Source organism: Notolepis coatsorum (assembly GCF_963971535.1).
Source record: "Notolepis coatsorum genome assembly, chromosome: 7".
Lineage (NCBI taxonomy): Eukaryota > Metazoa > Chordata > Actinopteri > Aulopiformes > Paralepididae > Notolepis > Notolepis coatsorum.
Window position 1 is genome coordinate 25979062 of NC_140171.1, and position 15458 is coordinate 25994519.

At 41.1% G+C, this 15458-nt stretch overlaps 1 protein-coding gene across 1 annotated transcript in view; it reads right to left on the bottom strand.

Annotated features, from left to right (window-relative positions):
- Window positions 1–11378, bottom strand: part of tacr3a (tachykinin receptor 3a) — a gene marked incomplete at both ends in the record, with an annotated part of 155511 nt that extends 144133 nt beyond the window's left edge. Inside the window, one exon of the mRNA XM_084318215.1 lies at window positions 11005–11378. Coding sequence (XP_084174341.1) covers window positions 11005–11378 — 374 coding nt within the window. The remainder of the gene's footprint in view (window positions 1–11004) is intronic.
- Between the last annotated feature and the right edge of the window lie 4080 nt (window positions 11379–15458).

Genomic DNA, 15458 nt, shown 5'->3' on the forward strand with positions numbered 1-15458 from the left:
CGACTTACAAGTTCTGTACGACAAGTCATCAGGAAGGGCACAAATCTATCAGCTGAGTAACAATGTTCATCAAAGTGTTTAGTGCTACAGTGTAGGTTAGTATATTAGGACAGGTGCATGACAATAAGGGTAGGGTTAGATTCTTACATTTTTTATTTTTTTCAGATAATGGTTGAAGAAGTGCGTCTTTAGTCGACGCCGAAAGATTGGACGGGTTTCGGCTGTCCTAAATGTGGTGGGAAGTTCGTTCCACCATTGTGGGGCAAGGACTGAGAATAGGCAGCTTCTCCTTGATGACCGTCCCAGAGCTCAGATAGGAGTGGGTCTGAGATGGCCAGAAGATGCAGAGCGTAGGGGTCTTGATGGTGTGTAGTTAGAGACCATTAACCACAGAGCGTTCCCTTTGCCGCACGGTATGCCAGGTCGAGTTTCAAGTTTCAAGTTTCTTTAATAGTTGTCATACAGAAGTACAGAATACTTTTATACAAAATGCTTCTTACTGTTACGCTCCAGAGACTGTGCTAGACAAGTATGAAATAAAATAGTATAGCATGTAAAATAGAAGTAAAAATAGAGGTCACAGTGTTCAGTATAGACATATGTACAATGTTCGATGCAGAATAGAAGTAACTGAGTTACCATACAATATACAATATACTATGCAATGTACTAATATACAATACTATATAGTGCAAAGCAGAAATGGGATGAGGTACAATTTAGGTACAATTTACAGTAAGGTGTACGAGTTGTAGTGCAAATCCTTTACCAATAAATATAAAGTGTGTTTAGGTGATCTAAAGTGTGGAGAGTGGGTGCTGCCGTGTGTTGTTTGTTTAAAGTGAGTGTGTGCGTGTGGGTGTGTGTGCTGTGTGCATTTGATGGTTGTTGCATAGTGTTTATTGTTCGTTGAGCAGACTGATGGCCTGGGGATAGAAGCTTCTTCTGAGTCTTTTTGTGCTCGCCTTAAGACTCCGGTATCGCTTGCCTGACCGCAGCAGTTCAAAGAGGCAGTTGTTCGGGTGGCTGGAGTCCTTGATGATTCTCTTAGCCTTACCCCTGCACCGCTTGTTGTAAATGTTCTGGAGGGTGGGAAGCCCCCTTCCAATTGTGCGTTCGGCTGAACGTGTCACTCTTTGTAGTCTGCTACGGTCTTGTGCAGTGCTATTCCCGAGGGCCTTGAAGCGGATTTGTGCGGCAATGGGGAGCCAGTGCAGGTCCCTAAGAAGTGGGGTGACATGGGCTGACTTCGGTAGGTTTGAGATCAGGCGGGCCGCTGCGTTCTGAATGAGTTGAAGAGGCTTGGTGGCAGTGGCCGGAAGGCCAGCAAGCAGTGTGTTGCAGTAGTCGAGGCAGGAGATGACTGTTGATTGGACGAAGAGTTGGGTGGCTTCTTTTTTCAGGAAGGGGCGGATCCTTCTGATGTTGCTCAGGAGGAATCTGCAGGTTCTGGTTGTCGCTGCGATGTGAGCGGAGAAGTTTAACTGGTCGTCGAGGACAACACCAAGGTTCTTGGTGGTCGGGGATGCGGTCACAGCTGCATTCTCGACTGTGATGGAAAGGTCGTCAGGGGGGAGGATTTGGCCGGCAGGTGGAGCAATTCTGTTTTGCTTAGGTTCAGTTTGAGGTAGTGTTGTCACGATACTGGAATTTCGAACTTCGATACGATACCTTGAAAAGTATCGATATTCAATACCATTTTCGATACCACAGGGAAAAAAGGTTCAATCATAAAATGTAAAAAGAAATTTAAAAAAAATAAAAATTTAATATTTTTATTTTTTTTTGCTTTTGTTGCTGGTTGATTCTCCTCAGCTTCTCTCTGGTACTACAAGAGAAGATAAATATAACACTTTTAAAACCCTTTGTTTATCTTTAGATCACACATTTAAAAATAACTGTTCATCTCACTTCAATCATTTTTATTGCAGAACATGGTATTTTCTCAAGCAGACAGATGTAAACACTGTAATCTGTGTTGCATGTACCTGACAAACTGAACTGTTTGTATTACAGTCATATTCCGACTTAACTGAATGCACATGTGTGTGTGTGTGTGTGTGTGTGTGGACTACTGTACTATTACAGGTATTGAAATGAACAATGCAACTTCCTTATACAAAATAAAATAAAAAATAGGTCTAGGAGAATCAGGACAGAGGAGAGAGCTTTTGCTTTTGCTGAGTGAAGTCCCTCTGTGACCGCAATGAAGGCCGTTTCTGTGGAGTGGCCAGTCCTGCAGCCTGACTGATTAGGGTCTAGGAGGTCATTCTGTAAGAGATTTGCAGTAAGTTGGTTGGATACAGCACATGCAAGTGTTTACACTGCCTTTTATTCTATTTTTATTTGTACTTCTCCACTGTACTATAATTATGTGACCTGTATGTCTTCTACTACTTGTACCTCCCCTCCCCACTCCCCCATGCTGCTATGATGCCTGAATTTCGCCAAGGGGATCAATAAAGGAATATCTTATCTTATCTACCTGCCTTTGAGGAAAGCTCTCTATTAATCCAATCAAAGGCTTTTTTAAAGTCAACGAAACAAACAAATGTATTCTTGCCCTCGTCCAATCTGGCTCTCACCACCGATGATAAAACAAAAACATGATCAATACAAGCTATCTTAGCCCTAAACCCATTCTGCTACTCCACCAACAAGTATTTATTTAATCTATTATTAAGAACACTTGAATATAATTTATAAACTGTACTAATCAAACTAATACCTCTGTAATTTAACGGGACTCTAGGGTCAGCTTTTGCAGATTTGGGGATGGGCTTAATAATGGACTTGTTCCATATCGAGGGGATGGTGCCTGTGTGAAAACAAGTTTACAGTCATATTCCGACTTAACTGAATGCACATGTGTGTGTGTGTGTGTGTGTGTGTGTGTGTGTGGACTACTGTACTATTACAGGTATTGAAATGAACAATGCAACTTCCTTATACAAAATAAAATAAAAAATAGGTCTAGGAGAATCAGGACAGAGGAGAGAGCTTTTGCTTTTGCTGAGTGAAGTCCCTCTGTGACCGCAATGAAGGCCGTTTCTGTGGAGTGGCCAGTCCTGCAGCCTGACTGATTAGGGTCTAGGAGGTCATTCTGTAAGAGATTTGCAGTAAGTTGGTTGGATACAGCACATGCAAGTGTTTACACTGCCTTTTATTCTATTTTTATTTGTACTTCTCCACTGTACTATAATTATGTGACCTGTATGTCTTCTACTACTTGTACCTCCCCTCCCCACTCCCCCATGCTGCTATGATGCCTGAATTTCCCCAAGGGGATCAATAAAGGAATATCTTATCTTATCTACCTGCCTTTGAGGAATTCAGCTGCGATTTCACACCGGTTTGACACCTTCTTTGAAACGCAGATCGTGATGTTTCATGGGGTACCGATGAATATCAAAGTGCGCCGAAACCGAGAGAGAGAGAGAGAGAGAGAGAGAGAGAGAGAGAGAGAGAGAGAGAGAGAGAGAGAGAGAGAGAGAGGAGAGAGAGAGGAGAGAGAGAGAGGGAGAGAGAGAGAGAGAGAGAGAGAGAGAGAGAGAGAGAGAGAGAGAGAGAGAGAGAGAGAGAGAGAGAGAGAGAGAGAGGAGAGAGAGAGAGAGAGAGAGAGAGGGGGGCGTCTGTAACGCACAGTCGGAGGTGATGGTGGAAAGCCTCCGTATGTCGCGTGACTTGCGTCCCACCACTTAGTATTTTTTTAAAGCATCGCTCCAAGGAGGTGAATCACAGAAAAAGGCTGTTAGATCAAGACTGTTTCCCTTTGTGCCAACACCCCTAGGAAATTACAAATGTCACCCTAACCCCATCCTCTCTTTCTGTCTCTCTCTCTCTCTGTAGCGCATGGATGGAGGTGAGGGCGGAAAGTCTCCGTTCAACAGGATAATGTCGGATTTGACGTAGAAGGAATCCATTTGCTTTTTATCAGTTGTTATTTTTTGATTGATTGATATTTAAAATGTCTGTGTCTTACGTACAGATGTATGCCCAGCCCATATGGGCTTACAAGACACATAAACAATAAGTATATTAGTATACTTAACAATAAGTATATAGACCAAGATGGCCACAAAAAAAGAAAACCAAATAAAAAATAACAAGCTGTAAACAATGTACTTCAAAGAAACAAGTGGAATTCATATAAGATTATATAGGATATAATGTGTTTTGTCTCAAGTGCCATGCTTTCTCCAAAAATCCTGCAAAACTGAAAATCTCCTCCACAAAAAGCCAACACAACATACAATACATGGGGCGACAGTGGCTCAGGAGGTAGAGCAGTCGTCTGGCAATCCGGAGGTACCCGGTTCGATTCCCACTCCTCCTGGGCAGCGTGTCGATGTGTCCTTGAGCAAGACACTTAACCCCTAATTGCTCCTGATGAGCAGGTTGGCACCTTGCATGGTTGCCTCTGCCATCGGTGTGTAAATGGGTAATATGTAAGTAACAAATTGTAAAGCGCTTTGGATAAAAGCGCTATATAAAAAAGCAGCCATTTACCATTTACAACTCTCAGACTGCCAAAACAAATCCGGATTTACTCATTTAACTTTCTTAAATAAAGCCCTCCTCAAGTTGGTGTACAGGGGCAGTGATAAACTAAATGAAATTCATCCTCCACCACTCCCAGATCACAGAAAACACACAACCGCTCCTCCTAAGGTGTACCTTGGAATCTACACACTTCCACAGCCAATGGCAGGGTGCCAGACCTTAACTGGGCACACAGTTAAATGTTAAATTTAACATTACATAAGGTTCAGTAAAAAAGTCTTCTTTAATTTCAACATATTTTCTATGTTTAGGTTTCTTCCATATCTCCACCTTCCACTTATCCTGATGGATTGTTAATAATTTTGGTTTAATTGTACTAACTTTACACTGCAGATTATTCATAAAAATTATACTTAAATCAGCAGAAGAAAAAATCATGGCCATCTCTCTTGACCGTGTGCTCTGTCCCAGTTAAATATATTTTTAGTCACCCTGTCATCTGGCAGCTGGACCAGGCGGTTCCATAACCTAACCATTTCCCATTTTTGCTTGACCAATCATGAGTCCCAACCCATGTCCCCCTCTATAGCCCCTTTTGCTGTATATTTATGGACTCCCAAGAAATATCTCATGGCACGGTTCTGGATAGCATTACATTCAGGTGCATCATCAAAACCCCATACTCCAGCAATATAAAATAAAACTGAAACCAACCATTGAATCAGATAGTTGTGTAAGTTGAAAACCCAAGGTCAGTGCACACTTTCATTTTACTCAACACACCCACTAGCGCCCTTCCTGCTGACTCAGACAGTATTTTCCTTCCTTCTATGAAGCTCATGTACTCATTAAAGTTAAAACCAAGATATTTATAAGTATATAAGTCATGGTGTTGGTCCAAATTGAAACCTATGGTTACTCTGCTGTTCATGTTTTTTCCTGAAGTGCATAATCTGTGTTTTTTCACTGTTAATCGCAAGTTTTCCTGCACCAATAACTCATAATATTCAACATGTTTTGTAAATTTGCTTCATTTTCTGCAAACAGGACGATATCACCAGCGTACAATAATATTTAGGATTATGTTATCGATTGGAATACCAAGATTGGCTTGCTTAATTTCGTGCGCCGGGCCATTAACATAAAGGGCGAACAAAGCGGGAGAAAGCACACCGAATGGAGTGGGGAACCAACAGGTTCCTAACATCATTCAGCTGCAAACAGGCAGATGGGGTTTTATACAGGCTTTTGATAGCCCTATAAAATAGGCCATCAATACCAGAACAAATTAATTTATAATCCAAAAGCTCTCTATTAATCCAATCAAAGGCTTTTTTAAAGTCAACTAAACAAACAAATGTATTCTTGCCCTCGTCCAATCTGGCTCTCACCACCGATGATAAAACAAAAACATGATCAATACAAGCTCTCTTATCCCTAAACCCATTCTGCTACTCCACCAACAAGTATTTATTTAATCTATTATTAAGAACACTTGAATATAATTTATAAACTGTACTAATCAAACTAATACCTCTGTAATTTAACGGGACTCTAGGGTCAGCTTTTGCAGATTTGGGGATGGGCTTAATAATGGACTTGTTCCATATCGAGGGGATGGTGCCTGTGTGAAAACAAGTTTGACATAAACAGTCTAATACATTCAGCAGATAGGGAGTTTTAAGAACCTCGTTAGACAACTCCTCAATACCCATGGCTTTCTTCAGTTTCGCTCTGTCCACTACACTCTGCACCTCGTCTAACCGTAATGTCACTGTTCAACAATTCACAAACTGTAGGGCTATTGTTCATCCTAAGTTCGGCCTCACATTTTAACTTATTTCTATCAGGAAACCATCATCAAATAAAGGGTGACTATTACAGGCAATGAATGCATATAGTCTACTATAATCGGTTTCCCACTTTTCTCCATTGGGACTGTCTGGTTCTTTTTGGGGCCTTGTTTATTTATTTCCTTCCAAAATTTATTACTAACCTGTAGTTGTTCTATGGAGACCTTGTCCTCTCTTAAAACGTCGTTTCTTATCAAATTTGGTTTGACAAGATTTAAATTAATTCAGTAAGTCTCTTTTCACACTCTGTCCATTGCATTTCAGAAATGATTTTTCAGCTGCACGTAAATTAAGCCATAGCCCATTGCCCCATTTAATTCATTATTCCAATAAGGTTGTTTGGTCTTATATTACTTCTTGGGCATACAGCCTTTCTTTATAGCACAGTGTCGACCAATTTCTTTATGCAGAAAACTACATAAGTTATTGTAACAGAGATCAATACTCTCCTGGTTTTTCGGACCGTTATTCAAGAGCTCCATGACATCCAGTAGAGCTCCTCTGCAAATCTCAGAGGAAAGAAAATTAGCTGGCAGGCTACGTGTCTATTACATCGTTTGATTTGCTGCATGGCTTCAACCGCGCTCTGGATATTAACCGAGTCACTGGCCTGAAAGCATAGGCATAGTACTGAATGGTCAGGTAATCTACTATGGATATCAATAAGATTTGCATCTTCAGAGCCAACAAGTTCAGATGGTGTATACACTAAATTCAATGCATGATTTCAAGTCAACGTGAGGAGTTACAATGTAGTCCACAACAGCTTTCCCCCTTATAGAAATGGAAGTGAAATTATCTTTGTCAGAGTTTAACCTCCCATTTACTACACAGCATTTTGAGTCTTTTCAATGAAGAATTGTCTGTGTTTATTTACAGTCAGATCTAAAGCGGATCTAGGCGGGATGTCATCTGCCTCCACATAATCTCTCAGATCTGCAATGCGACTATTCAAATCACCACACAAATAAGTAGCATCTGCATTAACTGTATACATTAAACGTCAGTAAATGGTTAAAGAAAAAGTCTGCATTACATCCCCATGGTGAGGTTTCCGGTGACAGATAACAATAAATGATAATGAAAGAATACTTTGTCTCCCGGTGTTCAAAACGTAGAGCGAGAATTCCATCATAGGCTTTGTCCACAATAATAACTGAGAATGTATCAAAAATAGTGTTCTTTACACAAACCAATGCCACCAAAGGCGTTAACCGCTCTTCTGTGAGCAACCTAATTATAACCACTCCAGGTGAAGCCATTCAACTCAAGTCTGTAGAAAGATGAGTCTCATTCAAGGAAATAAAATCTGGGTTCAAGGAATTTAGCAATACAGTCCTAAATTCACGGTTTGATGACGTCCATCCATTAACATTCCAGTGTACCAGTCAGTTAGTATAACCAGTGATCACAAAGCTTTGCACAAGGTTTCAACCTTGTTACATTAAATGGACTGCATTTATATAGCAGCTTTTATCCAAAGCACTTTACAACTTGTGCCTCACACATTCACCCATTCACTCACACATTCACACACAGACGGCGGAGGCAACCATGTAAGTTGCCAACCTGCTCATTGGTAGCAGTTAAGGGGTTAAGTGTCTTGTTCAATGACACTTCGACACGCTGCCGGGAGGAGCTGGAATCAAACCGGGAACCTTCTGATTACCAGGCGGCCGCTCTATCTCCTGAGCCACTGTCGCCACATTAGTAGTAGTTTAGTAGAGTTTTTCTAATGCAATTTCAAACTTTATCAAAGAGAGAAGGGCATCGATGGCTGGGAATGTATTATTTGTAGCCATTTAATATGCACACAGAAATTATAACAATTGTCATAATGACCTTGATACATCTTTAACAGTTTGTCCAACGAGGAAAAAGGGCAGTGGCTACACATCTCTGTCTGTATCCACTGTCCCATCCTCCCCTACACATCTCTGTATCCACTGTCCCATCCTCCCCTACACATCTCTGTCTGTATCCACTGTCCCATCCTCCCCTACACATCTCTGTATCCACTGTCCCATCCTCCCCTACACATCTCTGTCTGTATCCACTGTCCCATCCTCCCCTACACATCTCTGTATCCACTGTCCCATCCTCATCTACACATCTCTGTCTGTATCCACTGTCCCATCCTCCCCTACACATCTCTGTATCCACTGTCCCATCCTCCCCTACACATACTGTATCTGTATCCACTGTCCCATCCTCATCTCATCTCTGTATCCACTGTCCCATCCTCCCCTACATATCTCTGTATCCACTGTCCCATCCTCCCCTACACATCTCTGTATCCACTGTCCCATCCTCCCCTACACATCTCTGATCCACTGTCCCATCCTCATCTACACATCTCTGTCTGTATCCACTGTCCCATCCTCCCCTACACATCTCTGTATCCACTGTCCCATCCTCATCTCATCTCTGTATCCACTGTCCCATCCTCCCCTACACATCTCTGTATCCACTGTCCCATCCTCCTCTACACATCTCTAGGTTGGGTACCGAACGCAGTACTTTCAACGGTACCGACCGAATTATGTTGGTACTACCGAGTACCAATTAACGCTAGATCAATTGGTACCAAATGCCGGTACCTTTACATGTTTAGTATAAAAATGTAATATTACTAGACAAGAGGAATCCTTTTCCCCAAATAGATATAGCCACAATCCCATCCCATGCCGCTGTCCCATCACTGTGGTAAAACCATCTAACAAACCCTCAGGCTCAGGGCATCATCCTCTACACATCTCCGTATCCCCTGTCTGTCCCATCCCCGTGGTATAAAACCATCTATCTATAAAGGAAGGAATCTCTGTCTTTCATATCTCGAGAACCAAACATCTGATCGGCTTCACACCCGGTGGGACCCATTGGAATGCAATCAGATTCAGTGCAATTTGGCCAAACTTTATATTTTGGCCTGTAACTTTTAACCGTTCCTCCAATCTACTTCACACTTGGCGGTGTATTGCTAAGGACCCAAGGGAGGGCAGTTTCCACACGCCGACTGGCGTTTTGAACGGGCAGTTGAGCACTGCACTAGTAAGTTTAAATAGCCATAATGTTCCTGTCTGTCCTTCGCATATCTCGAGAACCATTTATCCGATCGACTTCACATTTGGCGGGTGTATTGCTTGGATGCGCGGTTCTCAAGAATGCTGCTGCAAGCAGCAATACTGCAGTTCTTGACAACGCTGCAAGCAGCACTTTTGGAGGGGCCAAGCAATCGCCCAGTTCCGAATGGGCATGTGTTCCCCCGACGGGCACATTTTGAACAGGCACGCCACTAGTCTGAATTAGATGCACAATAACATAATAGCCCAAGGACCTAGAAGGGCCTCCATCAGTGGAATGAATGTGACTCTATCGTTCTGGTGACATAACCCCCTGGAGATGCCATAAATAAATGATCACTGCCTGGATGTGTGCAGTAATAGCCTGAGCATAAGACAATTTGTCAAATTACTTTTAATTGCATAACTCCTGTCTTCATGAGATATTTCGGAAAGAGGCAGTGAAGTAGAAGCAAGAGTTTTTCAAGCAAACGGTAGCTGGCCTGACTTTGGTGGACATCAGTCATATTAATTTGTCTCATTGTCAGAGTTAATTGTAGCAGCCTATCAGTCACACCCTATTGATTGATTGATTGATTGATTGATTGATTGATTGATTGATTGATTGATTGATTGATTGATTGATTGATTGAAAACTTCAGATTGCAGAATGGGTACAAATACAGTATGGCTCAATACACACAATTGTTGCAGGGATGCAGACCAGAGAAAGACTTTCGTCTTGTTTACATCAGGGTCCCCCATTTTCACTATCCTTGAATATGTCTAGATGAGTGAAACATCCTATCACTGCACCTGAGATGAACGTGATTGAGTGACAATGATTTTAATTTCTCTATATGTGAATAATGTGTAGTGTATAGTTTCATGTACGGCTCTGGATATTTCACTGCTCTTTTGATGAATGTCAAGGTGGGTTAAGGTGGAACAGAACCCTGGACACCAGTTACTAAGATGAAAAGCACATTTCAATGTCACATTTTCCCTTTGAATCTCCCACTACCCATATTTCTCACGATTTCATGCTGAGTTTGATGCCGCCAAAGCCTGGTTTCACACAGACACATGAATGCACACACACACACACACACACACACACACACACACACACACACGCACACACACCTACACACACACACACACACACACCTACACACACACACACACACACACACACACACACACACAAAGAAGGGGGGTGTCTCCTTTTATTTTTTGCTGTGGTCGAGTTCACACATAATCATTATTGGATGAACATGGACAACTGTCTGGGCCACTAGTTGTAAAAAGAATACAGTTTTTTTTGGCTCCTCTGTAAGGCATCAGAGTAGTCTAAATCAAAATCAACCCCATCCAATGAACACACAAGGTCCAATGGAGCTTCTGGCTTATTTACAGAGAGAGAAAGGGGGAGAGAGAAAGGGGGAGAGAGAGAGAGAGAGAGAGAGAGAGAGAGAGAGAGAGAGAGAGAGAGAGAGAGAGAGAGAGAGAGAGAGAGAGAGAGAGAGAGAGAGCCTTTCCATTCCGTCCCATTCCATTGATCCATCCGTTCCATATAGACCTACCTGTCCACAGAAATCGCTGTCATGGAATAGATGCTCGCAAACACAGACGTGACGGGGAAGAAGTTGTGGAACTTGCAGTAGGCTTGTCCGAAGTACCACTCCCCGTGCGCGGCGTAGATAAAGTTGATCAAGGAGTTGAACGCGGCCATCGACGCGTCAGAAAACGCCAAGTTTAAAAGAAAGTAATTGGTAACCGTCCGCATTCGCTTGTGGGCGAGAATGATCCATATCACGATCAAGTTCCCAAAGACCGCCACCGCCAGCACAGAGCTGTAGGCGACGGACCACAGCGCGACGCGCCACGGCGGCTGGACGAACTGGTTGGTGTAGTTGTTCGTAGTTATGTTCAATGATCCGTTATGTGGAGCTGCCATTCTCTTATCTTTTCTCCCCTGCAAAAAAAAGTGCAACAGCTGTCTTTAGTTAGTTGAATAAGTACCAGGGAACACGCTAGTGGTAGTAGTAGAAGAGCTTTGAGTATAAGACACCACCATAGTGCGTAATTAAAAAAACATCACCGTTCCGCAAAATAGTATGTCCAAATCCTCTGACAGTTTTTATTATTATTACCGATAGTAATTGTCCAACGCGGTACACTGACGGGAGATAGCGTTAAATTGTACTTAGTTGGACCACATCAAGTGGGGTTCCTCCGCGCCTGTTGAATGTGGGTGTGAAGAACGCACCCGCTTCTCCTCCAGCATCAGCAGCAACAGGCAGCGCTGCCAGCGCGCTCGGTGACGCGCACACATGGTGAGACTGACTGATTGATTCGTCTGGTTGCTGGTTTTAAACTCGGTGGGAAAACAATTGGACTGGGTTGGCTGACCATGCCAATGATGCCATACACAATCAATCGCTGCTCTGCATTTCTTTTTCTTTTTACCATAATCATGGGTTTCTTTTTAACCAATAATCATGCTGTGGCCTGTGGCCCTATCATCACACTCTATTGGTCTACTCTACATTTAGTTTGCACATGCAATTTAGTATTGGATTATGTGACAGGACTGCTTTTCTTTTCCAACTTAATTATGATGTATGACTCTATATTTTTAGACTGTATATTTTAGAATCTATACATATTTTTAAATGTATTATCTTTGACTGTGTATTCTTATTTTTGACTACCTAAATGTTTATTGTGAGTGATCTGTGGTGCTGAATTTTCCTCTGGATTAATAAAGTACTTCTATTCTATTCTATTCTATTCTATTCTATTCTATTCTATTCTATTCTATTCTATTCTATTCTATTCTATGATGTGTAATCTCAAACATGCTAAAACATGCCCCAGACTCTCCACCAGACACTTTATTATGTATATCTGTATGCCTATGAGTATTTAGTTTATTTGCTTACTTTGTGTATTATTTCCACGTCTATGCTGATGAGTATTATACTGTCTACTGTTATGATTATTGTTGTTGTAACCTGTGCACTCACCAAGACAAATAACAATCAATGTTTCATTTAAATGGTAATAAACGATTGAATCTCAATCTTAATTAAATATGATATAAATATATCCTTGGTGGTTAGCATATTGGGTAGAGCGTTCTCCTTCACAATGGAGAGACTTAAGACCCCTCCAGACATCAAACTGTTCACATAGAATAAGACTCTCCACTGCCTACACGCCCGTGTAGTGTACATCCATGTAGTTGGATGAGTGGCATTTCCATATCTTTTAAGTCTCTCATGCGTTCAAATCCAATCAGACCAAAAGCAACAACTGAACTGATGTCATTGCATGTGTTTCACAGTGGAAGGTGGAAGTGTCTATGACAAGGAAGGTTGAAAGCATTATTTTTTTTATTCATAAGGAACAGATTATGGGGTTAACATATCTCAAGCCCTGCCCTTTGTTTGTCAGAGGGTCAAGAATATAGCGAAGGGGGAAAAAAAGGTGTTTGTTAACGATGTGGTCTAATGCAAGGGTTCTTCTGTGGGCCGAATTAATTTTGTGATTGAAGCATTCTGTGGGCCAACTGTTCTTCATTCATTTTGTGGTCAAGAGGGGTGACGAGACTAAAGCCATACGGATCGAAAGCCATGATGGATCAGGGCACAGGCTATGACAAAATACAGTATGCAGTATCAACAGCATCATGGCAGGTGGAAAAATATATTATCCAAGCCTATAATGAGTCAAGTTCCTCCTCACATGTATACAACCACTGTCTTAGTAGAGGACTAAATATCACTAGAGACTGTATGTATACAGCCACTGTCTTAGTAGAGCACTAAATATCACTAGAGACTGTATTTATACCAGCCACTGTCTTAGTAGAGCACTAAATATCACTAGAGACTGTATTTATACAGCCACTGTCTTAGTAGAGCACTAAATATCACTAGAGACTGTATTTATACAAGCCACTGTCTTAGTAGAGCACTAAATATCACTAGAGACTAATACAGCCACTGTCTTAGTAGAGCACTAAATATCACTAGAGACTGTATTTATACAGCCACTGTCTTATTAGAGCACTAAATATCACTAGAGACTGTATGTATACAGCCACTGTCTTAGTAGAGCACTAAATATCACTAGAGACTGTATTTATACAGCCACTGTCTTAGTAGAGCACTAAATATCATTAGAGACTGTATTTATACAGCCACTGTCTTAGTAGAGCACTAAATATCACTAGAGACTGTATTTATACAGCCACTGTCTTAGTAGAGCACTAAATATCACTAGAGACTGTATTTATACAGCCACTGTCTTAGTAGAGCACTAAATATCACTAGAGACTGTATGTATACAAGCCACTGTCTTAGTAGAGCACTAAATATCACTAGAGACTAATACAGCCACTGTCTTAGTAGAGCACTAAATATCACTAGAGACTGTATTTATACAGCCACTGTCTTATTAGAGCACTAAATATCACTAGAGACTGTATGTATACAGCCACTGTCTTAGTAGAGCACTAAATATCACTAGAGACTGTATGTATACAGCCACTGTCTTATTAGAGCACTAAATAAATTTAAAAAAAAAAATCTATAAAAAAAAAAAATCTAACCCTAACTAACCGTACTGTCATGCACTTGTCCTAATAAACTAACCTACACTGTAGCACTCAACACTTTGATGAACATTGTTGCTCAGCTGATAGAGTTGTGCCCTTCCTGATGGCTTGTCGTACAGAACTTGTAAGTCGCTTTGGATAAAAGTGTCAGCTAAATGACTAAATGTAAATGTAAATATCACTAGAGACTGTATTTATACAAGTGCACTGTCTTAGTAGAGCACTAAATATCACTAGAGACTGTATGTATACAGCCACTGTCTTAGTAGAGCACTAAATATCACTAGAGACTGTATGTATACAGCCACTGTCTTATTAGAGCACTAAATATCACTAGAGACTGTATTTATACCAGCCACTGTCTTAGTAGAGCACTAAATATCACTAGAGACTGTATGTATACCAGCCACTGTCTTAGTAGAGCACTAAATATCACTAGAGACTGTATTTATACAGCCACTGTCTTAGTAGAGCACTAAATATCACTAGAGACTGTATTTATACCAGCCACTGTCTTAGTAGAGCACTAAATATCACTAGAGACTGTATTTATACCAGTCACTGTCTTAGTAGAGCACTAAATATCACTAGAGACTGTATTTATACCAGCCACTGTCTTAGTAGAGCACTAAATATCACTAGAGACTGTATTTATACAGCCACTGTCTTAGTAGAGCACTAAATATCACTAGAGACTGTATTTATACCAGTCACTGTCTTAGTAGAGCACTAAATATCACTAGAGACTGTATTTATACAGCCACTGTCTTAGTAGAGCACTAAATATCACTAGAGACTGTATTTATACAGCCACTGTCTTAGTAGAGCACTAAATATCACTAGAGACTGATACAAGCCACTGTCTTAGTAGAGCACTAAATATCACTAGAGACTGTATTTATACAGCCACTGTCTCAGTAGAGCACTAAATATCACTAGAGACTGTATTTATACCAGCCACTGTCTTAGTAGAGCACTAAATATCACTAGAGACTGTATTTATACAGCCACTGTCTTAGTAGAGCACTAAATATCACTAGAGACTGTATGTATACAGCCACTGTCTTAGTAGAGCACTAAATATCACTAGAGACTGATACAAGCCACTGTCTTAGTAGAGCACTAAATATCACTAGAGACTGTATTTATACCAGCCACTGTCTTAGTAGAGCACTAAATATCACTAGAGACTGTATTTATACAGCCACTGTCTTAGTAGAGCACTAAATATCACTAGAGACTGTATGTATACAGCCACTGTCTTAGTAGAGCACTAAATATCACTAGAGACTGATACAAGCCACTGTCTTAGTAGAGCACTAAATATCACTAGAGACTGTATTTATACCAGCCACTGTCTTAGTAGAGCACTAAATATCACTAGAGACTGTATTTATACCAGCCACTGTCTTA